The sequence below is a fragment of the Lissotriton helveticus genome, chromosome 2_1 (assembly GCF_964261635.1).
Source record: "Lissotriton helveticus chromosome 2_1, aLisHel1.1, whole genome shotgun sequence".
NCBI lineage: Eukaryota > Metazoa > Chordata > Amphibia > Caudata > Salamandridae > Lissotriton > Lissotriton helveticus.
In genome coordinates, this window is record NC_136059.1 from 1,874,934,030 (window position 1) to 1,874,961,848 (window position 27,819).

A 27,819-nucleotide genomic window follows, 5' to 3' on the forward strand; every position below is an offset into this window, starting at 1 on the left:
TGTACGCTGATGACACTCAGCTCTACCTCAAGCTTCAATCCCCTGAAGACATCAAATTTTTGAATGCCACACTAAGAAACACCCAGGCATGGCTGTCCGACAATCACCTTAAACTAAATGCTCTGAAAACTGAGTTCCTTCTGATCTCACCTCCTGCGAAAAAGGCCATCACCCAAACCTGGCTCAATCGTCTAACCGCTCTAAATGTCCAGCCCACCATCGTGGACTCGGCGAAATCCCTTGGCATCACACTTGACTCCAATCTCGACATGCAGCAGCATATTAGCAAAGCAACTAAGGGAGCCAACTTCCAAATCAACACGCTGAGAAAACTCAAACCCTTCCTACCACCCAAGGACTTCCGAATTGTTGTACAAGCCCTAGTCATTCCTCGCATAGACTACGGAATTGTGGCTCTCAGCGGGCTCCCCCTAACAACAACGGCGCCCCTACGAGCCTCCTTGAACGCGGCCGCGAGACTCATCACTGGTTCAAGAAAACACTCGCATATATCCCCTGACTTAAAAGCCCTGAACTGGCTGCCTTTTGAAACCAGAGTTCAGTTGAAAATTGCCTGTATGACACATTCGGCCTTACACCACAAGTCACCCATCTACCTCACTCACAAGCTGACTATATCAGGATGCTCAAGATCCAACAGAAGCACAAAGAATCTCCTCCTGAAACCTCGTAGATTCCGGAAGGAAAAAACATACAAACGCTCCTTCTCAGGGATGGCACCTAGGATCTGGAATGCACTCCCGCCAGAAACTAGGCTTATCCCCTCCTCTGTACTCTTCAAGAAAGAGGTAAAAGCCATCCTTATGGCTAGGTTCACCTGAACCCTATTGCTACTGGAACAATGACAGTACATGGCTCCTATATTATCGGCTACCTGAATGCTTATCTATGTTAGACTCTTTTATGGCTGCTACTGGACCAAAATCACTGCACGGATGCTATATTATTGGTTTCCTGATTGTTTATTAAGGCTGTACACTATGACTTGAGTGCTTTACTAACTTGCAATCCACTCACTACTGCCTACTATTCTGTTTTCAACAGTGTGTTTACTCACCCTCTGGGGTGCTATAATCTTATTCGAGTCGACATTGCACGGCTTCTATATTATTGCTTATTGATTGTTATTATTGTGCATACTCTTGTGCGATTGCTACCCTAATTAGCAAATCACTCCCTACTGAATTCTATACTGTTCAACAGTTTGTCTATCCTACCTACTGTTTCTGTAAAGCGCTCTGATATCTGCAAAGATCTTGTTCGCGCTATATAAAACTTTAAAAATAAATAAAATAAATAAATATAGCACTCTCCCCATTGCACACATTCATGAGAATGAAACTTTCAATTTCAATCCGGTCTGTCACTTCACAGTTTTTAAACTAAGAATGTTGGCACTAACCCCGCTCCCCAAACAACGCCCCCTCCCACGTCCCTTAGCTTTTTATCTGATCGTTGTGGCCTGCTGTGAGGGACTAGAGCTCACGGCCCCTGCTAATTGTGATGCTTGAAAGCATCAGCAACTCCCCAAGAGCTCAATGTCATCTCCTGAGGCCTGGGATGGGGGGAGATGCTCCATGCTGTGTCTCCTCTGCCGGCCCATTGTCATACTGCCCATGACAATGGAACGGCTGACTGTGACCTGCTGGGACTCACACTCGGGCTGTACTGTAGCAGCCTTTCAAGTGTCGCCCCAGCAGGAAAGTCGGCCCAGGTATGTGGGCCCATCCTCTAGAACAGGACCTGGATCCGGGGGGGGGGCAAGCGCCCCCTCTTGCCTCCCCCCCCCCCCCCCCCCGGACGCCCATGGGTGCACGGCTAGAGGCACTCGGGCGGCTGGGTGCAGGGTGCTTTTGAGCCGTCAGGTGCTCAATGTTGTTCAATGGGAAAGGTAAAAAGGGAACAAAGGCTGCAGACTCTGGGACGGTGACCACCACTTCGAGAGGTAAGTTGGGATCTTGGAGAAGAGGTAGATACCCCACAGGAAGGCACAGGGGGCCGCAGGGGTGTTTTTAGGCATCGGGAAACCTTACCCTCTTCTGGTCGTGGTTGGAGGGGTCCCTGGTTCTGAGGCTGCAGGCGTCGTCTGGTTCGTCGAGGAGGGTCTTGGGCACTGGACTTCGGGTCCCAGTCGCCGGGGGGACGTCCTTGTGGTCTTAAATCACTCTAGCACGGGCCGTACTCGTCGGGTGCAGAACTGGTTGGTCTGGTGCTTCCTGGCTGGCACCAGGGGTATGGTTGTTGAAGCAGAGCCTCTGCGTATGGGAGTCCCTGTCTTCAAGAGGGTCAAGGCAGGCAGGTCCTCTGGGGGTCCCAAGGTTGCTGTCCGCAGGAGTTGCCGGGATTAAGCAGGAGCAGGTTCCAGGATCGACAGGCCGGTAGGGCTGGGGCCAAGTCAGTGGGTGTCGTCCTGTTAGCAGCTGCACGGCGGGTCTACTTCTTGATCTTCTTTCTTCTTTTCTTATTGGGATCTGAGGAAGGAAGGTTCAGGGAGCCCCATAATATTGAATTCAGGGGCATTACAGGTAGGTCTCTTACTCACAAAGAACTCTACCAAGACAAAACGCATCAAGGATTTAGACCAGGCGGTGGATCTGATAAGTCATCAAAAGTCTAGAATCCCTTAATGTGTGATTTAACACTGTACCCAAGGTCAAGATGCATAGATTTATAAAAATGGATAAACACAGGTCCCTGTACATTGCCACCCAAAAATTAAATTAATCATTTTTTATGGGGTTTTGGTATTACTATTTCGCACAATAAGTGTTGGTAATTGTCTACTATTGATGTATTTGTCACTATTCTTATTTGTGCACATATACATGTTTGTGTGGATCTCTTTTTTCTTCACCCAGAGAGAGTGACCAATGATGAGAAGTGGGTAAACTGGTGATTGCTAACCAGGAACCCCCTCGGGTGTTTCGACCGTGAGGCACTCTCTCTGTTCTCACTTTAATTTTTGGGTGTCAATGTACAGGGACCTGTGTTTATCCATTTTTTTATAAATCTATGCATCTTGACCTTGGGTACAGTGTTAAATCACACGTTAAGGAATTCTAGACTTTTGATGACATATCAGATCCCCCACCTGGTCTAAATCCTTGATGTGTTTTGTCTTGGTAGAGCTCTTTGTGAGTAAGAGTTGTCTGAGTGGGGGGCGGCTCTACCAGGCACTTTCCCCCTACACCCCTGGATTTTGAGCATTACAGGTAGGGCAAGGGCAGGGACCACTAGGTCCCTGTCCTGGGGTGGGTACACCCCCTAGTCTGCTCCTCTCCGGTTTAAGGGAGGCAAGAGCCTAGCTGTGATTGGGCAGGGCTCCCCATTCTCAAAATGGCCGGAGCCCGGGGTCGTGCGTCACCTCGCCTCTCCCACCTGGGGGATAGGGTTGGCACAGGCTGGCACACCCCCCTTCCTGACGTAAGGTTTCCCGCCAGAGTGGGGTCAGAACCGCTGGGGGCCAGTTGCTGGGTACTGCAAATGGTCTGGAGAAGCTCACAGAGGCGGCAGGCCTTTGAAGATTCCCATTGCCCATCCTGGGGGAGGATACCTAGCACCTCGCCCAGGATGTGCATTGTTGCAGGCCCAGGAGAGCGGGGGCTCTCCACCCAGGGGTCCAGCAACATGTCTTCTGTGTGGCAGCCTCTCAGTCCAGACGTGGATTGTATGTTAGGTTTCAGGGGGCATCTCTAAGATGCCCTCTGGTGCATTTTACATTAAATCTCACACTGGCACAAGTGCGGGTTTAATGTGCTGAGAAGTTTGATACTAAACTTCAGTCTTCAGTAAGGCCATCATGGTGCTGTGGAGTCCGTAATGTCGACCTCCCAGCACTATATACTCTTAATGGCAGCACTGCACTTACAGTGCCCAGGAATGGCCCTGGGTACTGTAGGGGCACAGGGCTCATGCACCTGTGCCCACACCACTGGCATAGGGCACCCAGCTAGATGGGTGACTGAGGTATGCCAGGGCAGTGGGTCTTGTGGGCATGGCACACAGGGATGTGTGCCATGTTGACTCTTTGTTTAGTTCTGTACTTAGACACTCAGCCTGCAAATACAGAATGTGGGTGTCAGGGTACAGGGCCCCTGAGGGTGGCACAATAAGTGCTGCAGCCCTTAGGGGTCTTCTCTGGTCACCATGCCCTGGGGTACCTAGGGTACCATTTACTAGAGGCTGACAGGTGGCCAGAGATGCCAATTGGGTTTTAGTTTCAACACAGTTTTAGGGAAGGAACACAGGCCCTGGGTACCTGGTTGGCAGGAGCCCAGGACACTCTGTCAAAGCACATCAGCAGTTCAGCAAAAAGTGGGGGCATACCAATGCAAGAAAGATGGCACTTTCTCACAGGGGGTTACAGGGGTAACAACAACAAAGGCAGAGGCAAAACCAACAACTCCCGCTCTGCCTCCACCCCTACCCCCACTTCCCCCCCACCATTCCACTCCTGCAACAATTCCTTCCTGCCTGGACCAACATCACATCAGACAGGTGGGTGCGACAAATTATTCAATCAGGTTACTGTCTAGAACTAACATCTACCCCCCCAAACATACTGCCCAAACAGCGTCCAATATCACAACAGCATCTATCACTGCTAAAGCAAGAAGTAATATCTCTACTAGAATATGGTGCAATAGAACCTGTTCCTCTGCACCAACAAAACAAGGGAGTCTACTCCCTATACTTTCTTATCCCAAAGGACGGCTCTCCTAAGGCCTATTCTAGACCTCCGACCTCTAAACATATACAGTCAGACCATTTTCACATGGTCACTCTCCAACAAGTCCTTCCTCTTCTGTTATAAAGCGACTTCCTTGCTACTCTAGATCTCAAGGATGCATACTTCCACATTCCCATTCACAAAGCTCACAGGAAGTATCTCAGATTTGTAATAGACGGGCAGCACTATCAATTCAAAGTACTCCCATTCGGAGTCACAATAGCACCAAGAGTATTCACCACCTGCCTAGCAGTTGTGGCAGCACATTTACAAAAACAGCACATACACGTCTTCCCATACCTGGACGACTGGTTCATAAAAGCCAGCTCCTACAACCAGTGTGTAGAACACACATGCCACCGTCCAACTGCTTCACAACTTGAGGTTCACAATAAACCACACCAAGTCCCATCTGCAACCATCCAAAGTACAACAATACCTCGGTGCTACAATAAACCCCTTATCCTACTACAGTAAGGATAGCCAGCATGCAAGCTCGTCTCACAAAGTTTCAGTCACAACACTCCCTTCCAGCACGAGTGTTCATGCAGCTCATAGGGATGATGGCCTCTTGCATTTTCATAGTGCCCCATTCAAGACTTCAAATGCGTCCTCTCCAAGAGTGCTTGGCACGTCAATGGAATCCGGCTCAAGGGCAATTAACATACCTAGTGTTAGTGGATGGTCGGACTCATCGCTCTCTGCAGTGGTGGAACACCAAAAACCTTTCCAAAGGGCGACCATTCCTAAAGCCAGTTCCTCAGATAGTCTTGACAGTGGACGCATCGCTCTCCAGCTGGGGAGCCCACCTACTGCAACACACCATGCAAGGCAGGTGGACACCAAAACAAAAGTTACTACATATCATCATCTGGAGTTACTAGCCATATTCCTAGCATTGAAAGCTTTCCAAAAGCAAGTATCAAACAAAGCTGGGGTAGTCCGCACTGACATGACAGCTATGTATTACATACAGAAACAGGGCGGAACACACTCCTGCAACTCTCTCAGCTAGCACAAAACATATGGTGGTGGGCTATACCTCAAAACATATTCCTCTTAGCCCAGCATGTTCCATGAGTACAAAATACCATAGCAGATCTGCTAAGTCGTCAGACACAACAGATCCACGAGTGGGAACTTCATCCATAAGTTCTTCAACCATTCTTTCAGATGTGGGGACAACCTCAGATAGACCTCTTTGCCTCCCACGAAAACGCCAAATGCCCAAGCTTCACCGCCAGATAGCCACACCCACTGTCCAAAGGTAATGCGATATGGATGAACTGGTCAGGCAAATTTGCTTACGCTTTTCCGCCTCTAACACTCATGCCACTAGTAGTAAGCAAACTACAGCAGCATTCTCTAACCCTCATCCTAGTTGCTCCAACGTGGGCCAGACAGCTGTGGTACACCACACTGCTTCAACGGTCTGTAGTACCGCACCAAAAGCTATACCTATCTCCATGCCTTTTAACCCAGAACCGTGGAGAGACCAGACACCCGGACCCAGCTCAGCTCAACCTTGCGATCTGGCTCCTGAAATCCTAGAATTCAGATATCTTAACCTTCCTACTGACTTTATGAACGTCATAAAAGAGGCTAGACGTCCAACCACTAGAGCATGCTATGCAGTCAAGTGGAAACGCTTTGTAATATATTGTCACAAAAACATTATTCCTCTAGACGTGTCTATTCAACACATCATAGCATACTTATTACATCTGCAAAAATGTAACTTAGCCTACACGTCTGTTAGACTGCATCTTGCTGCCATAGCAGCATATCTACAGAACAAACAGCATCTATCTCTGTTCAGAGTGTCTGCTATTAAAGCTTTCATGGAAGGCCTCAAGCGAATAATTCCTCCCAGGATACCACCTTCACCAGTGTGGAATTTAAACATTGTTCTCACACGCCTAATGGGACCTCCCTTCGAACCTTTACATGAATGTGAACTACAATTTTTAACATGGAAGGTTGCGTTCCTAGTAGCTATTACTTCACTACGGAAACTTAGTGAACTACAAGCACTAACCATTCAAGACCCTTTCTTGCAAACGCATCACAATAAAGTAGTTCCCCGTACCAATCCAAAATTCCTTCCCAAATGAGCAATCTGTGGAACTCCCCGTGTTCTTCTCGCAATCACAAACCGTAGCAAAAAGAGCTCTTCATACCCTAGATGTCAAAAGAGCATTGTTTTACTACATAGAGAGAACACGACCCTTTCGTAAGACCAAACAACTTTTTGTGTCTTTCTCGCCACCACACAAGATCAACCCTATATCAAAATCTGGGTTAGCTAGTGTGGATTGTTAAATGCATACAAATTTACTATCACAAAGCTAAACGTACGCTATCTGTTCCTCCTAAAGCCCACTCTATAAGGAAGATGGGGGCTTCAATGGCATTTTTAGGGAACATTCCCTTAGATGACATCTGCAAAGCGGCTACATGGTCTACACCGCACACATTCACAAAACACTATTGTGTGGATATGCAAACTAAACAAGCTAATGTGGGCCAGGCTGTTCTTAAAACACTATTTCAATCTACTGCAACGGATAGGGGTGGTCGCGGCGAAGAGTGGGTACTGCTATACAATCTATGCACAGTGTGTAATCTGAGGCTCATATGCCTCGAACGGAAAATGCTACTTACCAGTATGCATCTGTTCACAGAGTTACACACGCCCACCCGCCTCCCTGGCTACCCCTATCTGTTCCAGTATTATCTTAATTAGATACAGCTTACATGGACATCCTTCCTTTTCTTGCAAAGCTCCATAATTTCCCTAATAACGAAAAACAATCTGAGAATGGAGCCGATGCCCATGCGCAATGTGGTCCAAAGGAAGAGTCACCTATCTTGTGACTTCCCAAAAACTTTTCGGGACAAAAACAAACTGCAAACATCCGGGCCCAACACTAGGTGGCGATCTATGCACAGTGTGTAACTGCAGCTCTACATGCTAAGAGCAGATGCATACTGGTAAGTAGCATTTTCCTTTTAAAACCAAGCAGGACTTGGTACAGGTAAGTAAAGTTGTACTTTCGAAAACAGGTTGATAAGAATATGCAAGCTGGATGAAATTGGCTTAGTTACAGGTTTGTGAAATGTTTAAAGACAGTTGACATTCAGTTGTAAATACTTTGTAAATACTTTGAGATTACTTTTGGATGACTTTTTCTACTCCATGTGGTATGCCTAGATATCTCATTGGGACATTTCCTAGACAAAGGTAAGTAAACCACTTTTGCATTAAAACACAGTTCCTTGGATTTCCCTACAAACTCAACTCAACACAAAACATTTTCAGAGGGAAAACAGTCAATGCAATCCTATGGGAGAAAAGGTGGTTATTGGATTGCATATAAGCAATCCGCTTTGAAGGTTGAGATTAGAATAAGGGTTCCCTCAGGGTCAAGGGGAGAGGGGTTGGCCTAACGGCTAAGGCGCTCGACCTCGGACCTGGGGATCTGGGTTCGAGTCTCGGTAACGACGCCAAAAACCTCCTGTGATTCTGGGCAAATCACTTAATCTCCCCGTGCCTAAAATGAAAGTGTGTCCTCATGTAACGTAACTGGTGCTATGTAAAGCGCTCTGATACCTGATTCGGTTCGGGTCTAGTTCGCGCTATATAAAACTCTGCAAAAAAAAAAAAAGGATGCACTCCAAGAATGCCCTCAAGGGCCAGTAGGGTGGCCGGGTGCAGAGTGCTGAGGCTCACCCACAGTGGCGACCGGGTAGATGGGGCTGAATGGGGCGGCTGTTGCCTTGTTTTACAACCGGAGATCTCCCATTGTAAAAATACTTCAGGCTCGGGCAGGGAGGCTTCCTGGAGGCGACCACTGGCTGGAGAGGTAAGTTGGGATGCCTGGACACCGTTTTCTGGGCCACCCAAGGCCGTGGGGCGTCCACTGCAAGGAGTGTTTTTAGGCGTCTGTTTTTCTTACCAGCCCCTCTCGCAGTCAGGGGAGCCCTTCAGGTAGAGGCTGCGTGCGTTGTTGAAAGGCTTGAGGTAGGTCGGGGATCACCAAATCCCAGGTCAGGTTTGTTGGGGAGACCTCCTCGTGGTGTTGTGCCACCCGAACCCAGGCCGTGGGCTTCTGGTGCAGAGTGGCGCAGAATTGACCGGAGCCAGAGTCTGTTTCTTGAGCAAGTCTGGTGCTCACGGGAGTCTTTGCAGGGAAGGCAGGGCAGGTCTTCCGGGTTCTGGAGGGCTGCTGGCTGCTGGACACGCCGGGGTTTCCGCTGGAGCATGTCTAGGTCAGGACAGCCTATAGGGCTGGAGCCAAGACAATTGGTGTACTCCTCCTCTTTATTCAGCACGGCTCTAAGGTCCTTCTTTTTAGGTCTCGCCCTGCGATTGCAGCCCAAAGGCCTGCTGTCGCAGAGCGAGACTATTGTCATCATTCTGGCTTTCAAGGACTGAAACGGAGAGGACAAGAGACTGGCACGCGCACACACGCAGCAGCCTGCCGGGATCAGGTCGCGCGCGTCAACACGCGCTCCGATTCCGGCAGGCTCTTCACAACACACATACAGCCCCCCCCCCCCCCCCCATACACACACACACATACATACAGAACCCCCTCCCCTCCCGCATACACGCACGCACACACATACGCAGAGAACCCCCGGCACTTACACACACATCCCCTACCTCGTCTCGGCGTCTTCGCGCTCCCTTGCCCCCGCTCCTCTGGTGTGCGCGCGCACCACTAGTTTCGATTCCCGCGTCGACTCCTCTGTGGTGCGCGCACCACAGGTTTCTATTTAAACAGCCAATCAGGAGGCAGAACTCCTTTCAGACATGCTCCCTCTCTGGTCCGCTATCATTTTTAACTGCACGGTGCGTCATGTTTACCTTTGTCTAGTCCTTCTTTTATGTCTTTGTCTCTACACCCTTCCACCAGTTAATCTTTAGAGTAGAGCTTTTCTTGTTTTCTATGTATATTTTTTCGGACCTTTGTCAGTCCTTTTATCTATAGTTTTTCACCCATCTCCTGCATGGGTTTATTCTGTAAAATTATGTTCGAGGCATATGGGCTGCAGATGGTACATTTATGAATAGATCGCCATCTGGTGTTGGGCTCGGATGATTGCACTTTGTTTTTCTTCTGGAGAAGTCTTTGTCGTCATAGGTGACTCCTCCTCTCGGTGTTAGTGCGCATGGGCATCGGCTCCATCCTTAGATTGTTTTTTTCCGCCATCGGGTTCGGATGAGGATCGAAGCGCTCCGGACCGACTTCAACAAAGAAGGTTATAACCGGCGCGTATTCCTTTCCAAATCGACGGTATCGTTATCGAACGCGACTTCACTCCATACCGACGCGATTCGAAGGACGACGACTACGAGAAACTCGACGTAGTCCAGCCCGGGGTCCATGGAAAGGACTCCATTCAAAAAATGTCCAACGTGTGGTGCTAAGTTCCCACACAAGGACCTACACGAAGTGTGCAACCTCTGCTTGTCCCCTGAACACGAATCCAGGGACTGTGAGGCCTGTGCAGCGTTCTCGTCAAAGTCGACGATTAGAAACCGTCGAGCCCGAAGACACGAGGTATCGAGAATGCAGTCACAAGCAATCCCGGAGCTGTTCGAGGACCAGCACCCAGAAGAGGAGGAAGAAGAGGCCGACGAGGCGGGGTCAGAAGCGGACGAGTCCGACGTCGAGGAAATCGACGTCCAACAAACTGTGAGTGACGACGTCCCTTTACCGAAAAACAGACCCCGCACGGTGTCGACCCCGCCCTCGAGCCCGGTCAGACAACCGAAAAAAGTTTCCAACGCCCCGCCTTCGAGCCCGGCAACGAAACAGAAACCGAAACACTCGGTCCCCCATCATAGTGGTTCCGGTTCCGATAAACCGACCACATCGACACCGAAGCACCAGGTCAAGGAAAGCTCGAAGTCGAAGCAGTCCATGTCGACACCGAAGCACGCTTCGGCGCCGAAAACACCCTCGACACCGGGGACATCTTCGATACCGAAGAAGTCGGATCCGAACAAAACTTCGGCACCGAAAATACAAATGGACATTTCAAAGAAAAAACACCTTTCGGAACCGAAAACTGCGGTACCGACACAGGAACACGGAACGGATCCTAAACAAAAGACTTTGTTTATTGACCCAAAGACTGGCAAGGTAGTCACAGAACTACCTAAAAAGAGGAAACATGAACATTTGGACGACAAGGCTCATCCAAAGAAGAGAACAATGGGGACGAATACAACTCCTCCCCCTTCTCCCAAACCTCACACACCATCTTCGCCTCTTCCTCACAATAGGCCAGATATTCCTCCCACACGTCCATCTACACCTACAACAGATGGAGAGAGTGACACAGGGGAGGGGGGACACCCTGGGGATGATGAGGACACAATCCCAGAGGAGGCAGACCCATGGGAGGAGTATAATGTGGGATCAGGTAATGATACCGACCTTGAGTCATATCCCTCAAAACCTTCACCTCCTGATGACAATACTGGGTTTGCACAACTCATTACTAGAGCAGCAACATTTCATAAGGTAGACCTACATACAGAACCTCTAGTACAGGACTTCTTATTAGAGACACTACCTACTGCACAAAAAACATCAGGAACACTACCAATGCTAAAAGGCCTTCTCAGTCATACATCAGAGATATTCAAAGACCCAGTGAGGGCTAGGGTATTGAACCCAAGAATTGATAAAAAATATAGGGCAGCTCCAAAAGACCCAATATACATTAAGGGACAAATTCCTCTAGACTCACTAGTGGTCACAAACGCTCGCAAGAGAGCAAACTCTTTATCTACAGGAGAAGCGCCACCTCCTGACAAAGAGTCTAAACTAATAGATGCCTCTGGCAAGAGAGTAGCATCTCAAGCGGCAAACAGTTGGCGCATAGCTAATACGCAAGCACTACTTGCAAGGTATGACAGAGCGCATTATGATGAGTTAGAAACACTCATCAAACATCTCCCTAAAGAACATCAAAAGAGAGCTGATCAACTTATACAAGAAGGGAAGTTAATTACTAACACTTCAATAAAGTGCGCCCTAGACGCGGCAGAAACTGCGGCAAGGTCGACAAATACAAGCATCATGTTAAGGAGACATGCATGGCTCAGAGTGTCAGGATTCAAACAAGAGGTACAAACCTCGTTACTTAACCAACCTTTTGATGGGAAAACACTTTTTGGCACAGGGACAGATGAGGCCCTAGAAAAAATGAAAAAGGATACAGAAACGGCTAAATCAATGGGAGCATTGCAACAGCCGACACAAAGAGGTTCCTTTCGTAGATCCACCTATAGAGGAGGATCCAAAAGTACAGGTACAAACCAACAGCAAACCTCTTTTACACCTACATCACCCAGAGGTAATTCTAGAGGTGGATACAGGGGTAACAACAACAAGGGTAGAGGTCGCGGAAACAACAACAACCGCAACTCTCCAACCCCAAAACAGTGACTTCATAGAGCTTCCCCCAGACCATATAACACCGGTAGGGTGACGCCTATCACAGTTCCTACCTGTCTGGGAAAACATCACATCAGACAAGTGGGTAAGACAAATTATCCAACATGGTTATTGCCTAGAACTCACAGCTACCCCACCAAACATCCCCCCCAAACAGCGTCCAATGAAACAAGATCACCTGACACTGTTAAAACAGGAAGTAATATCACTGCTAGAAAAGCATGCCATAGAGAAGGTTCCACAGCACCAACAGGGAACAGGAGTATACTCCCTATACTTCCTAATCCCCAAAAAGGACGGGTCTCTAAGGCCAATACTGGACCTAAGACCTCTCAACGCATACATAAATTCGGAACATTTCCACATGGTCACGCTCCAACAAGTACTTCCTTTACTGAAGAAAGGGGACTTTCTTTCTACACTGGATCTAAAAGACGCTTACTTTCATATCCCTATTCACAAAGCCCACAGGAAATACCTCAGGTTTGTGGTAGAAGGACAACATTATCAGTTCAAAGTCCTCCCATTTGGTGTCACGACGGCACCAAGGGTGTTCACAAAATGCCTGGCAGTGGTAGCAGCTCACCTAAGAAGACAACAAATTCATGTCTTCCCATACTTGGACGACTGGCTAATAAAAGCCAGGTCGCAAGAGGAGTGTCTGCAACACACACAAAAGACAATTCAGCTACTACACCAGCTAGGGTTCACGGTGAACTACACAAAGTCACACCTACAACCAAACAAAGTTCAACAATATCTGGGGGCTACCATAGACACAGAAAAAGCCAAAGTGTACCCCAACCCAATCAGAGTCCAAGCAATGCTTACAATCATTCAGAGATTTCAGCCACAACACTCACTAACAGCAAGAGTGTTCATGCAGCTATTAGGCATGATGTCATCCTGCATACTGCTAATACCATATGCAAAACTACAAATGCGTCCGCTACAAGAATGCTTAGCGACACAGTGGAATCAGGCTCAAGGACAGATTACGGATCTGGTGTTGGTAGACGACCGCACACACCGCTCTCTGAAGTGGTGGAACAGAACAAACATTACCACGGGGCGGTCGTTCCTAGAGCCAATTCCACAGGTGACAATAACAGCAGACGCATCGCTCACCGGATGGGGAGCACATATGGACAAATACACAGTACAAGGAAGGTGGAGTGTGCAGGAAAGAACACTGCACATCAACTATCTAGAACTACTGGCAGTGTTTCTAGCATTGAAAGCCTTTCAGATACATGTTATCCACAAAGCAGTCCTGATCAGAACAGACAACATGACAGCAATGTATTATATTCAAAAACAGGGGGGGACGCACTCTCTCCAATTATCCAGACTAGCACAGGAAATTTGGAGATGGGCCATTCCTCAAAACATCTATCTGTTAGCCGAACACCTACCAGGAGTTCAAAACCAGATAGCAGACATCTTAAGCAGACAGTCGGAACAAATACACGAATGGGAACTGCACCAACAAATACTACAGCCATTCTTCCAAAGATGGGGACAACCAGAGATAGACCTATTTGCCACTCATCAGAACGCAAAATGCCAAAGCTTCGCGTCCAGGTACCCACATCACCTGTCGCAGGGCAATGCGTTATGGATAAATTGGTCCAACAAATTTGCATACGCTTTTCCCCCTCTCCCACTAATCCCATTAGTGGTCAGGAAACTGCAACAACATTCAATGACCATGATACTAGTAGCACCCACGTGGGCAAGACAGCCGTGGTTCACCACGCTCCTGCAACTCTCACAAGTGCCACATCAAAAGCTACGAATTCTACCCATGCACCTTACACAAAACCATGGAGAAATAATGCACCCAGATCCAACTCAATTGAACTTAGCGATCTGGCTCCTGAAATCCTAGAATTTGGGTACTTAGATCTCCCCCCAAATTGCATGGAAATAATTAAACAAGCGAGACGTCCAACCACCAGAGCATGCTATGCAGCTAAGTGGAAGAGGTTTGCTATACACTGTACTAATAACAATATCAACCCTCTAGACGTATCAACAAGGGAGATTATTTGCTACTTGTTACACTTACAGCAATGTAATCTAGCGTACACATCTATCAGAGTACATCTAGCAGCTATAGCAGCATACCTACAAAACAGGCAGCGCATATCACTGTTCAGAGTACCAGCGATAAAAGCATTCATGGAAGGTCTTAAAAGAGTCATTCCACCAAGATTACCACCTTCCCCAGTCTGGAACCTCAACGTAGTACTCACCAGACTAATGGGGCCACCCTTCGAACCTATGCATAGGTGCGAAATACAATTCCTTACATGGAAGGTGGCATTCCTTATAGCCATTACCTCACTCAGAAGAGTAAGCGAGCTACAGGCATTAACAATACAAGAACCATTCCTACAGATACACCAGAATAAAGTGGTTCTTAGAACAAACCCAAAGTTCTTGCCTAAAGTAATTTCAGCATTCCACATCAATCAGCCAGTGGAATTACCAGTCTTCTTTCCAAAGCCACAGACGGTGGCAGAAAGGGCTCTACATACACTAGATGTTAAAAGAGCCATTTTGTACTACATAGAAAGAACACAAGACTTCAGGAAAACTAAACAACTATTTGTAGCATTTTCCCCAACACATAAGGGCAATCCTATCTCTAAAGCAGGCATCGCAAGATGGATTGTAAGATGTATACAAATATGTTACATTAAAGCAAAGAGAACATTAACTGTTCCTCCTAGAGCTCATTCCACAAGAAGACTAGGAGCATCTATGGCATTCTTAGGGAACATTCCCCTAGATGACATATGTAGAGCAGCAACTTGGTCTACACCACATACATTCACAAAGCACTACTGTGTTGATGTACAGGCTGCACAACAAGCCAGAGTGGGCCAAGCTGTATTAAAAACTCTATTTCAGACAGTTGCGGCAGACACTGGTGACCACCGCTAGGGAGGTAACTGCTGTACAATCTATTCATAAATGTACCATCTGCAGCCCATATGCCTCGAACGGAATATGCTACTTACCAGTATGCATCTGTTCTTGGCATAGAGGGCTGCAGAGTGGTACATGCCCTCCCTGCCTCCCCGGAAACCTGTGTCTGTCCCAACATTATCTTATTTAGATACATTTACATGGGCATATCTTTATGTACTACACTACACTACTCCATCTAACCCTACTATGGCAAAACAATCTAAGGATGGAGCCGATGCCCATGCGCACTAACACCGAGAGGAGGAGTCACCTATGACGACAAAGACTTCTCCAGAAGAAAAACAAAGTGCAATCATCCGAGCCCAACACCAGATGGCGATCTATTCATAAATGTACCACTCTGCAGCCCTCTATGCCAAGAACAGATGCATACTGGTAAGTAGCATATTCCTTACTGATTTCGCCCTCACTTGTTTTTTATTATCACTTTTTTATTTATCATCATTTTTATTATCCTATTTAATGAGGATCATCCACACTCGTGGGTTTAAGTTTACTTTGTATCAGCGCGTACATTTCACTTCTCACCGCTCGAGTCCAGTCTGTCTTTTATTTTTGTGGCGATTTCACTCGCACGTCATTTCAAACCGGCGTCTTCCGGGTTTCTCCATACTCGTTTACTTCGGGAGCCAATTCCTTTATCGCGGATGCACGTTAATTCCATGTAGAGCGAGTAAGCACTAATTTAAACTTACGGGCATGAAAGATTTTATTAACATGTTTATTCACATGTTTATTGTTTGGCACGTTGGTACAAGTATCGTTTTCCTTTTCTATTTCTTGTTTGGCACTTGAGCACCGCGACACGTGTGGAATCTTTTACACCGGCTTTGTCACTCCTTTAAGAAATCACCACTTTAGACCGCGCAATTTCTCCTCTTTTTTTATTTCCTTAGTTCTGTGACACCATACAGTTTCTGTTTCCTTCAATCACGATAGAGTTACACGGGTTAAATTACCACATTCGTTTGTTTGCATTCCCCCTCATTGTACTTCAGCGATACATATGTGTGTTTCTTGGTTTATTTTACTATAGATTCCCCCTGACGAAGTGCTATGCACGAAATGCATAGGGGATACAGCTCACCCATGTGATGTATCAGAACCACGCATTGAATTGATTTATTTGAAATGATCCTGTAATACAGAATGACCAATATCTAATCATATGATGGAATATGATGAACTTTATTGATACTTTCAAAGATTAAAAAATCATTAATTTCTTCATTCAACAGTCCAGTTTACTTGATTTTCTCAAACACTTTACGTGGTTTCATCGCCATTGGAGTGCACGAGATAACACCTTACACTGTGTAAGGCTTCCTCTTCAAATGCTATAGGTGTCACATTTGCGAAAATTAAAACTATTGGCATTGTAAATGACAAAGCTAATAATTTAGCTATTTTCAAAACCAACATATAAATACAAAATTTGTCATTTACAATACCAATAGCTCAAACTTTACTAATGCGAGACCTATTGCATTGCAAAAGCTTGTTTCTTGTTGTTGCTTGTCTGAGGAGGCAAGATTTGGGATCACCCCATAATTTTAAATGTACGGGTGTTACAGGTAGGTACCTTCCTTGGGGTGGTACACCCCCTATCATGGCACCCTTCAGTGGGAGGGGGGCATAAACCTTTCTCTGGTTGGATGGGTCCCCCATCTCCAAGATGGCGGGGACTGAGCGGTGTGCTTCGCCTCGCCTCCTTCACCTGAGGGGTGCAGTTGGCAAAGGTGGGCACACCTCTCTTCCTATCTTGGTTTCCCACTGATTTCCCCACCCAAATTTCGGGTCTGGACCGGTGGGGGCCAGTTGCTGGGAGCGGCAAAAGGCAGGATCAGCTTACAAAGGCGGTAAGCCTTTGAAGCTTCCCCTAGGTGGACCCTGCCCATCCTGGGGGAGGAGGCTTGACAACTCTGCCCGGAATGTGCTTTGTTTCAGGACCACAAGAGAGGCAGTCTCTCTACCAAGGGGTCCATAAACCTGCCTGGGGAAGGCAGCCAACTCAGCCAGGACTCTAGAATTTGGTTGTTTTTCAGGGGGCATCTCTAAGATGCCTTCTGAGTGCATTTGGCATTAAATCCAGCCCTGGCATCAGTGTGGGTTGAATGGGCCGAGAAGTTTGATACCAAACTTAAGTAAAGCCATCATGGAGCTGTGGGGTTAGGGCCCACAGTATAAAAATGGCTATGCTGCATTTACAATGCCTGTGAATGGCCCAGGTAGCGTAGGGGCCCAGGGATCATGCTACTGTGCCCTAACCTGTGGTATTGTGTACCCTGTTATAGGATTATAAGGCCTGCTAGAGGGGTGGCTGACCTTTGCCACATAGTGTTTTGGTGGGCATGGCACACAGTGTGCCATGTTGACTAGTAGTTTTAGGGTCTCCCTCTGGTACATAGACTGCCATTGATACCCCTGGTACCGTTTACATGGGACTTATATGCAGGCCAGAGGCGTGCCATTGTGGGAGCAAAGGTACAGTTTTGGGTAAAGAACCCAGGGCACTTAATCAAGGAGCATCAAACATCAGGCAAAATGGGTCACATTCCTACAAACTGGAGCAGATGTGGATCTTGGAGATAATGCAGAAGTCTGTACTGAAGACTATACAGGCCTGCTAACAGGATCCACAGGGACAAACCATCAGGGAGGGGCCTTCCTGTGGTAAGCCAGTTAGAGGGCTCATTGCACCAGGAGTCATCAATCTAAAGGTTTGCGGCATGGGCTCCTTGAAGGCCTAATTTTACTCAGAGGTTGTAAACATCCCAGGGAGCTCTGGGTGCTTCAGGAACAGCTGAGTAACAGGCTTCATGGCCGTCAACTTCAGAATGTCACTTAAATCTTGACGTGAGGTGTGAGGACACCTTCTCTTTGCCATAGTGTGGCAGGATGGGGCAGGTTTTGCTTGCTTTTCGATTTGACTTAGAGATTCCCAAAGGTTTAGAGCTTGAAGTTGAGCGGTTGTGGGAACAGCCTCAAGACTGGAACATCAACTTAGAGCAGAAGCGGCACCTATGCAGAGACAGCAACTTATTATGCTCTGTGAAATATAGCTTGTGTGCATTAAGGTTCATTAGAGAGTCATGGTCTAATCCAAGGTACCAAAAGCTCACTTCATACTGCTCAGTGACAGACATCTGCCTTTGGGGGACTGTGTTCCCTAGCACACTATGAAACGATGTTAGGAGCTGTCAATGATCAACAATATTGGGAGTGGAGCTCCGGATCCACATAGCAAGGCACGAAAAGAGAGGAACTGATGTCCGTGTGTAGTGTGGCGCTGTTAATGCGACTCTGCTCTGTTCATTCCTAGGTGGAATGGAGCCAGTGCAGAGCTGCACAATGCCGCCTACCAGCATGCAGGAGAATTGCTAAAAAATTATCCAGATCCACTTTGGCCCCTAAAGGGGTTATTCAAAAGGTAAGCAATTTACAGTTTGAGTATAATCCAGAAAGAGCGTTACTGTGGAGTCTCACCTGGTAGCTCGAGGTAGCTATTATTCCATAAATCTCTGGTTCTAGTCAGACTCTCACAAATAGGCAAAAGATGACAAAGCTGCAGTTTGAGTACCCACCAAAAAGAGCATTACCGAAGGTAAGTAACTGGTTCTTCTGGTCTGAGGACACATTGTAGGAAAGTGGGTTTCTGTTGCAGTAGCCCCCGCTCCCCCCCACACACGTTTGCCAGATTTCTGATGCACTTTGACTTGATGTTGTCGGAAAGTGGGTTTCTGTTGCAGTAACTCCTCCCCCCCCCCCTTCCCCAACACACACACACTTTTTGCCAGACTTCTGTCACACTTTTCCTTGGTGTGCTCTGGTTCCCTGCCAATCAGGTTCCCAGGGCCTGTGTTCTTTCCCCCAAAACGAACCCAATTGGCATCTCAGGCCACAGGTCAGCCCCTGGTAAATAATATCACAGGTACCCAGGGCACTGTGATCAGAGAAGGCCCCTAAGGGCTGCAGCACTTCTTGTGCTACCCTAGAGGCCATGTGCCCTGACACACACACTGCCTTTGCAGGCTGCGTGTCTTGGTGCAGAACAAAACAAAGAGTCAACATGGCACACATCCCTGTGTGCCATGCCCACAAAACACTGCCCTGGCATACATCAGTCACCCCTCTAGCTGGGTGCCCTATGCCAGTTGTGAGGGTACAGGTGCATGAACCCTGTACCCCTACAATATACAGGTCCATTCCTGGAGTACACCAGGGCTGATCCAGGATCCAGCCCGGAGTAAGAAAAACATATGTAAAGTAATTGATATTGCATTTACTTAAAATTCCCATTGAGCTCAATGTTATTATTGTGTTAAGTTTATGTTGCATATTGCAACAACTGTATCTATTGCATTCGAAAGTGTTTTGCTCATTGAACGTAATCAATTGCAACATCTCATTCTGAGAAAGTATTTTTTTACCTGCTTGTGGTTCTAAAATAAAACAATATATTTTTATATACAAAACAATTAGCTAGAGTTCAGTTCTTGAGTGTGTGAGACCATTTGCTGACTGGGTGTGTACAACAAATGCTTTACACTGTCCTCTGATACTGTCTTATTGCTCGACCAAGCTACCACTTTAGAGAGTACCGTTATATCTAACTTTAACCTCTGCCAAACCTCTGGGGACTGTGGACTCTGTGCACACCGTACCTTACTTTGGTACATTATATACAGAGCCACTTTCTTACAGATGTTGCATGGGTCCCTGCCAATCAGGTTCTCACGGTCTGTGTTATTTCCCAAAACTGGACCTTTGTACCCCCAATTGGCACCTATTTGGCCACATAGAAGTCCCTTGTAAAAGGTACCATGGGCACTGTGACCAGGGAATGCCTCTAAGGGCTTCAGCAAATATTGTCCCACCCTTAGACGCCCTGTACCTCAACACCCACACACTGCCACACTGGCTGCTCCAGAGTCCGACTCCACTGTGGGGTGACCCCTTCAGGTCTCCCCGAGCCCTCCAACCTACCTACCTGCCAAGCTATTGGTTTCTCCCGGTAGACTTCCTGGACTGAGCCTGCAGCCAAAATACAAAACCGGCAACTCACATTTAAAACAGTGCACCCAACACAAAATCGGCAGTCTGCACCCAGCAGCCCCTGTGCCGCAGTGGGTGCACCTTGTTTGCTAACTCTGATCCCCCTTTGCCCTTAGCTTAACCCTAGGAGCTTTGCTCCCTCAACCCTGTTGCTTGGCTGTGATCAGCCACCAACAGATGCCCCCCCCCCTAAGTCCAATAGCTAACATTGGGCCTCAGCACCTGGCTACACTAGTGCCACTGAGGGTGCTATTTGAGTGCATCCTTAACCCTGGGGGAACCCTTGTTCTAACACCATAAACTCAAGCCCTCAAGACCATTTACTTACCTTCAACCGATAAACTCATTGTTCGAGGCATATGAGCTGCAGATTACACACTGTGCATAGATCGCCACCTAGTGTTGGGCCTGGATGTTTGCAGTTTGTTTTTGTCTTGAAAAGTTCTTTGGAAGTCACGAGATAGGTGACTCCTCCTTTGGACCACATTGCGCATGGGCATCGGCTCCATCCTCAGATTATTTTTTTCCGCCATCATGCTTGGATGTGTTTCCTGCGCTCCGGTTTGGAACCGAATTTCCTTCGGCGCGCAATCCTCACCCAGTTCAGTATTGTTTCGATCGCGCTCCACATCGACACAATTCTTCACCACTTCGAAGTCTTCGATTCCGGTCGTCGACGAAGGCCTTCGTGCCTTCCTAGGCCTTACTCTCTGGCTCATAGAAAGGACACCATTCAAGAAGTGTCCTCGATGTGGGTCGAAGTTTCCCCACACAGATCTACATGAGGTGTGCAACCTTTGCTTCTCACCGGTGACTGTTCCGCTTGTGCCTCTTTCCGCTCCAAGAAGACGATTCAGGACTGACGAGCTCGAAGAACCATGGCTCGCTTGTTAACTTCGATCCCCGACGACATCTTTGGAGAGGGTGTCGATGTGCCAGAACACCAGCACGCCGAAGAAAGTGACAGCTTCTCTGATGCCGAAGACTGAGACGTCGAGGACATCACACCAGCTAAACGGGTCGTAAGTAAGACCGTCGACCCCAACCCTTCCTCGACACCCTCAAAAAAAGCTTCGGTCACACCCTCACCTTCGGGCCCGGGTGCACACCGAGAGATTGCTTCGGGCTCGAGCCAGCCTATTCCCGGTGCCTATCCTATACAGACACTGAAGAAGAAGCCATCTTCCTCAACCTTGCCGACCGCTGCTCTGACACCTAAGCACACGGCGCCGAAGACTGGCAGCGGCTCATCGATGCTGAAACCGCACTCCGAGCAGAGTAAAAAACCACCCAAAGGCCCCGCTTCACACGCTTAGGAGCCGAAGAAAGACCCGGAACCGAAAAAACATGTTCCGGTAAAAGACATTTCAAAAGGTCACACTTCTAAACCAAAAGACCCTAGACCAGCTACTGACTCGGTGACGAAAAAACCTCCGGAACCGAAAACTTCGACGCCGAAGGATCTGCCCTGTACAGAAGAACTTTTTACACCAAATCCTAATCAAAAAACTCTTGTAAAGAATCCTAAGACTGGCCAGCTAGCTCTTAGCTCCAACAAGAGACCACTAGAGGCGCCGGCTCCTCCTCCTCCTCCAAAGAAGACATTGCAACCTCCCCATTAGGGTCCCTTCTCCACCACCTCCCCATACTGTTCCTCCTCCTACACCTCCTCTACCACATCATTCACCTACACCATCCACATGATGATGTGGATACAGACTCTGATGACACAGGTGGGGGTGCACTTGACCCAGCAGGGACCAATAGTCCCCCTCAATCACCTAATCCATGGGATGATTGTAACACCCCTGATGTGCCTTACGTCCCACCAGACGATGTATATCCTTCCAGACCTTCCCCACCAGAGGACACTATAGGTTTTAACCTACTAGTCCAGAGAGATGCCCAGTACCATGGGGTTGACTTAACACACGATACTGTGGAGGAAGATTTCCTATTAGACACTATTGATAACACACAAAGGTCTACTGTCATTTTGCCAATGCTTAACTGTTATTAAGCACGCAACAGAGGTTTTTAAAGATCCTGTCAGGGCTCGGGTCCTCAACCCTCGCATTGAGAAAGAAATATACAGACCCAGTTTACATTAGAGGTCCAGCTCCCCTAGATTCTTACTAGTGTCTAATGCACATAAACGTGCTAATTCACAAATATCCCAAATATCAGGTGAGGCCTCACCACCAGATAAAGAATCTAAGCTCCTTGACGCCTCCGGTAAATGAACAGCGTCACAGGCAGCTAACATTTGGAGCATTGCCAATACCCAAGCTTTGTTGGTAAGATATGACGGGGCACATTATGGTGAACTGGAGTCCATAATGCAGTATCTACCAGACAAATATAAAAATAGGGCCAATGAACTCGTACAAAAAGGTAAAAATATTACTAATACTTCCATTCTTTGTGCCCTAGATGCTGCAGATACTGCCTCAAGGGCAATCAATACCAGTACCCTTTTGCACAGACATGACTGGCTACGTATTTCAGGTTTTAAACTTGAGGTACAAAATTTCATCCTCAATCAGCCATTTGATATGAGACACTTATTTGGCCCTAATGTCGATGTGTCTTTAGAGAAAATGAAAAAAAGACACTGACACAGCAAAATCTATGGAAGCCGTGCAGCAGCAAGCTCCCAGACGTTCATCATATAGAGGCAACACAAGAGTCTACTCCTCGGAAAGCCCCTCCACTTCTACAAAACCCCTAGCCAATCCACATACACTAAGGGCTACTCCTCCGAAAGCCCCTCCACTTCATACACTAAGGGCTACCAGAGAGGGGGTTACAGGGGTAACCACAACAAAAGCAGAGGCAAAACCAACAACTCCCACTCTGCTTCCACCCCTACCCAACATTCCACTCCTATGGGGGGGAAGACTGCAGCAATTCCTTCCTGCACCAACATCACATCAGACAGGTGGGTGCGACAAATTATTCAGTCAGGTTACGGTCTAGAACTAACATCTACCCCCCCAAACATACCACCCAAACCGTGTCCAATGTCACAAAAACATCTATCACTGTTAAAGCAAGAAGTAATATCTCTGCTAGAAAAAAGTGCAATAGAACCTGTTCCTCTGCTCCAACAAAACAAAGGGGTTTACTCCCTATATTTTCTCATCCCAAAGAAGGACGGCACTCTAAGGCCTATTCTGGACCTCAGAAGGCTAAACATATACATACAGTCAGACCATTTTCACATGGTCACACTCCAACAAGTCCTTCCTCTCCTAGTACAAAACGACTTCCTTGCTACTCTAGATCTCAAGGACGCATACTTCCACATTCCCATTCACAAAGCTCACAGGGAGTATTTCAGATTTGTAATAGACGGGCAGCACTATCAATTCAAAGTACTCCCATTGGGAGTCACAACAGCACCAAGAGTATTCACCAGTGCCTAGCAGTAGTGGCAGCACATTTACGAAGACAGCACATCCATGTCTTCCCGTACCTCGACTACTGGCTCATAAAAGCCAGCTCATACAACCAGTGTGTGGAACACACTCATGCCACGATCCAACTGCTCCACAACTTGGAGTTCACAATAAACCACACAGTCTCATCTGCAACCATCCAAGGTACAACAGTACCTTGGTGCTACAATAAATACCTCAACAGTGCTAGCTTATCCCACTCCAGTGAGGATAGCCAGCATGCAAACTCTTCTCACAAAGTTTCAGACACAACACTCCCTTCCAGCACGAGTGTTCATGCAACTCATAGGGATGATGGTCTCTTGCATTTTCATAGTGCCCCATGCAAGACTTCAAATGCATCCTCTACAAGAGTACCTATCACGTCAATGGAACCAGGCTCAAGGTCAATTAACAGACTAGTGATTGTAGACGGTCAGTCTCCTCGCTCTCTGCAGTGGTGGAACACCAAAAACCTTTCCAAGGGACGACCGTTCCTAGAGCCAGTGCTTCAGATAATCTTGACAGTGGACCCATCGCTCTCCGGCTGGGGGTCCCACCTACTGCAACACACCATGCAAGGCAGGTGGAGACTGCAACAAAAGCTACTCCACATCAATCATCTGGAGTTACTAGCTATATTCCTAGCACTAAAAGCTTTCCAAAATCAAGTATCAAACAAAGCTGTGTTAGTCCGCACGGACAACATAACAGCCATGTATTACATACAGAAACAGGACGGAACACACTCATTGCAACTCTCTCAACTAGCACATGCCATATGGCGGTGGGTTATACCTCAAAACATATTCCTTCTAGCCCAGCATGTTCCAGGAGTACAAATTACCATAGCGGATCAGTTAAGTCGTCTGACACAACAGACCCACGAGTGGGAACTTCATATGCAAGTTCTTCAACCATTCTTTCAGATGTGGGGACAACCTCAGATAGACCTCTTTGCCAACCACGAAAACGCCAAATGTCCAAGCTTCGCCGCCAGATATCCACACCCACTGTTCAAAGGCAATGCAATATGAATGAACTGGTCAAACAAATTTGCGTACGCTTTAAAACCTCTACCACTCATGCCACTGGTAGTACGCAAACTACAGCAGCATTCTCTGAACCTCATTGCTCCAACGTGGGCCAGACAGCCGTGGTACAGCACACTGCTACAACTGTCTGTAGTACCGCCCCAAAAATTATACCGGTCTCCACACCTTTTAACACAGAACCGTGGAGAGATCAGGCACCCAGACCCAGCTCAGCTCAACCTTGCGATCTGGCTCCTGAAATCCTAGAATTTGGATATCTTAACCTTCCTCCAGACTGCATGAATGTCATAAAAGAAGCTAGATGTCCAACCACACGAGCATGTTATGCAGCAAAGTGGAAACGCTTTGTAATATATTGTCACAACAACAATATTAATCCCCTAGACGTGTCTATTCAACACATCATAGGATACTTACTGCATCTCCAAAGATGTAACTTAGCCTACACGTGTATTAGACTGCATCTTGCTGCAATAGCAGCATATCTGCAAAACAGACAGCCTCTATCTCTCTTCAGAGTGCCTGCTATTAAAGCCTTTATGGAAGGCCTTAAGAGAACAATTCCTCCCACAGTACCACCTTCACCTGTGTGGAATTTAAACATTGTTCTCACACGGCTAATGGGACTTTCCTTCAAACCCTTACACAAATGTGAACTACAATTTTTAACATGGAAGGTTGCGTTCCTAGTAGCTATTACTTCACTACGGAGACTTAGTGAACTACAAGCACTAACCATTCAAGAACCTTTCTTGCAAATGCATCATAAGGTCGTTCTCCGTACTAATCCGAAATTCCTGACCAGAGTAATTTCTCCCTTCCACCTCAACCAATCTGTGGAACTGCCCGTTTTCTTCTCGCAGCCACAGACAGTAGCAGAAAGAGCTCTTCATACCCTAGATGTCAAAAGAGCATTGCTATACTACATCGAGAGAACACAATCCTTTCGTAAGACCAAACAACTTTGTGTGTCTTTCTCACAACCACATAAGGGTAATCCCATATCAAAATATGGGATAGCTAGATGGATTATCAAATGCATACAGATTTGCTACCACAAAGCTAAACAAGCGTTATCTGTTCCTCCTAAAGCCCACTCTACAAGAAAAATAGGGGCTTCAATGGCATTTTTAGGGAACATTCCCCTAGATGACATCTGCAGAGCAGCTACATGGTCTACACCGCACACATTCACAAAACACTATTGTGTAGATGTGCAAACCAAACAACAAGCTAATGTGGGCCAGGCTGTTCTCAAAACACTATTTCAAACTACTGCAACAGATAGGGGTGGTCGCCGCTAAGAGTTGGTACTGCTATGCAATCTATGCACAGTGTGTAATCTGCAGCGCATATGCCTCAACGGAAAATGCTACTTAACAGTATGCATCTGTTCTTGGCATGTAGAGCTGCAGAGTTACACACGCCCACCCGGCTACCCTTGGCTGTTCCAGTATTATCTTAATTAGATACAGCTTACATGGACATCCTTCCTTTTCTTGCAAAGCTCCATCATTTCCCTAATGGCGAAAAACAATCTGAGGATGGAGCCGATGCCCATGCGCAATGTGGTCCAAAGGAGGAGTCACCTATCTCGTGACTTCCCAAAAACTTATCAGGACAAAAACAAACTGCAAACATCCGGGCCCAACACTAGGTGGCGATCTATGCACAGTGTGTAACTCTGCAGCTCTACATGCCAAGAACAGATGCATACTGGTATGTAGCATTTTCCTTCCTCCATATAATTGCATTGACTGTTTTCCTCTGAAGAACGTCTGTGTTGTGGGTGTTTGTATGGAAATATAAGAAACTATGTTTTGATAAACTGTTTTACTTAACATTTATCTTGGAATTGTCCCAGTATCTTATCTATGCATATCACACTGAGTAGAAAAAGTAATCAAAAAAGTACTCTAAAAAGTAAGCAAGAGTAATCAAAAAGTAATTTCAACTGTATTTGAATATTTCACAAACCTGTAACAAAAATCATTATTCATCCAGCTTGCTTGTTGATCAATATGTCTTGAAAAGTGGAATTCCACTTACCTGCACAAAGTTTTGTTTGGTTCTAAAAATACAACAAAGAAACATTTATTGATAGAAATAATTGGTCTGTGTTCACTCTTTGTGTGTGTGGTATCATTTCTTACCTGAGCGTGTACAATAAATGCTTAAGAGTACCCTCTGATAAAGCCTTTACTGTTTGCCCACACTACCACAAATAGAGAGTAAGGTATTCTCTACTTTTACCTCTGTAAACCTTTGGGGATCCCCTGGACTCTGTGCACACTATAACTTTGGTGTAGTGCATACAGAGCCAGCTTCCTACACACGTCTCTGAAAATATATGGACTTGCCTTTGACATAATAAAGTGAATGATTCCATTTGATTTAATGCTGCCTCAACTGCAAATAAAGTGCCTTTTTGTTTCAACTGCTTATTTGATCTTTGCAGCCCAACAGATCATGAATAACACTTAAGCGATTAGTTATTTATTTCTGCTGATAAACATTTGTTTTTTGAAAATGAAGATATCCTGATTGTGTATCTTGTACTTTGATTTAATAGCAAATATGTCAGATAAGGAGCTGAAAAAATTACGTAATAAGCAGAGACGGGCACAGAAAAAAGCACAGTTAGAAGAAGAGAAAAAGAATGCTGAAAAAGAAAAGCTTCAGAGGAATCAAAAGAAAAAGAAAGAAGATGATGATGAAGAAATTGGCGGGCCGAAAGAAGAGCTTATTCCTGATAAGCTAGCAAAGGTAATTTTCTTTGCCAGCCCTTTAAAAAAAAAATAGTTTTTGAATAATTGGATAGCACGTGTAGCACTATCAAATTAGTGCAGCCAATCAATATTTTTTTTAAGAAACATTTTATTAGTATGAAGCAGGTTGTGGCATAATATCACACCACTTTATTGCACTGTACATCAGTAAAACAATACATGGCTACATAACACTTATTTCGGTCATAATCAATTACAGTACTGGGCTCAGTCAGTCAAATATTCTGTATTCGGTTTTTCACAATCATAAAA

The 27,819-nt window shown here is 46.6% G+C and overlaps 1 protein-coding gene across 1 annotated transcript in view; it reads left to right on the forward strand.

The window, feature by feature from the left end:
• The window catches only part of NAA15 (N-alpha-acetyltransferase 15, NatA auxiliary subunit), a 689,053-nt gene that overhangs the window by 472,252 nt on the left and 188,982 nt on the right, over window positions 1-27,819 (forward strand). Inside the window, exon 15 of the mRNA XM_078676786.1 lies at window positions 27,351-27,544. Within this exon, the coding sequence (XP_078532912.1) occupies window positions 27,351-27,544 (194 nt within the window). The remainder of the gene's footprint in view (window positions 1-27,350; window positions 27,545-27,819) is intronic.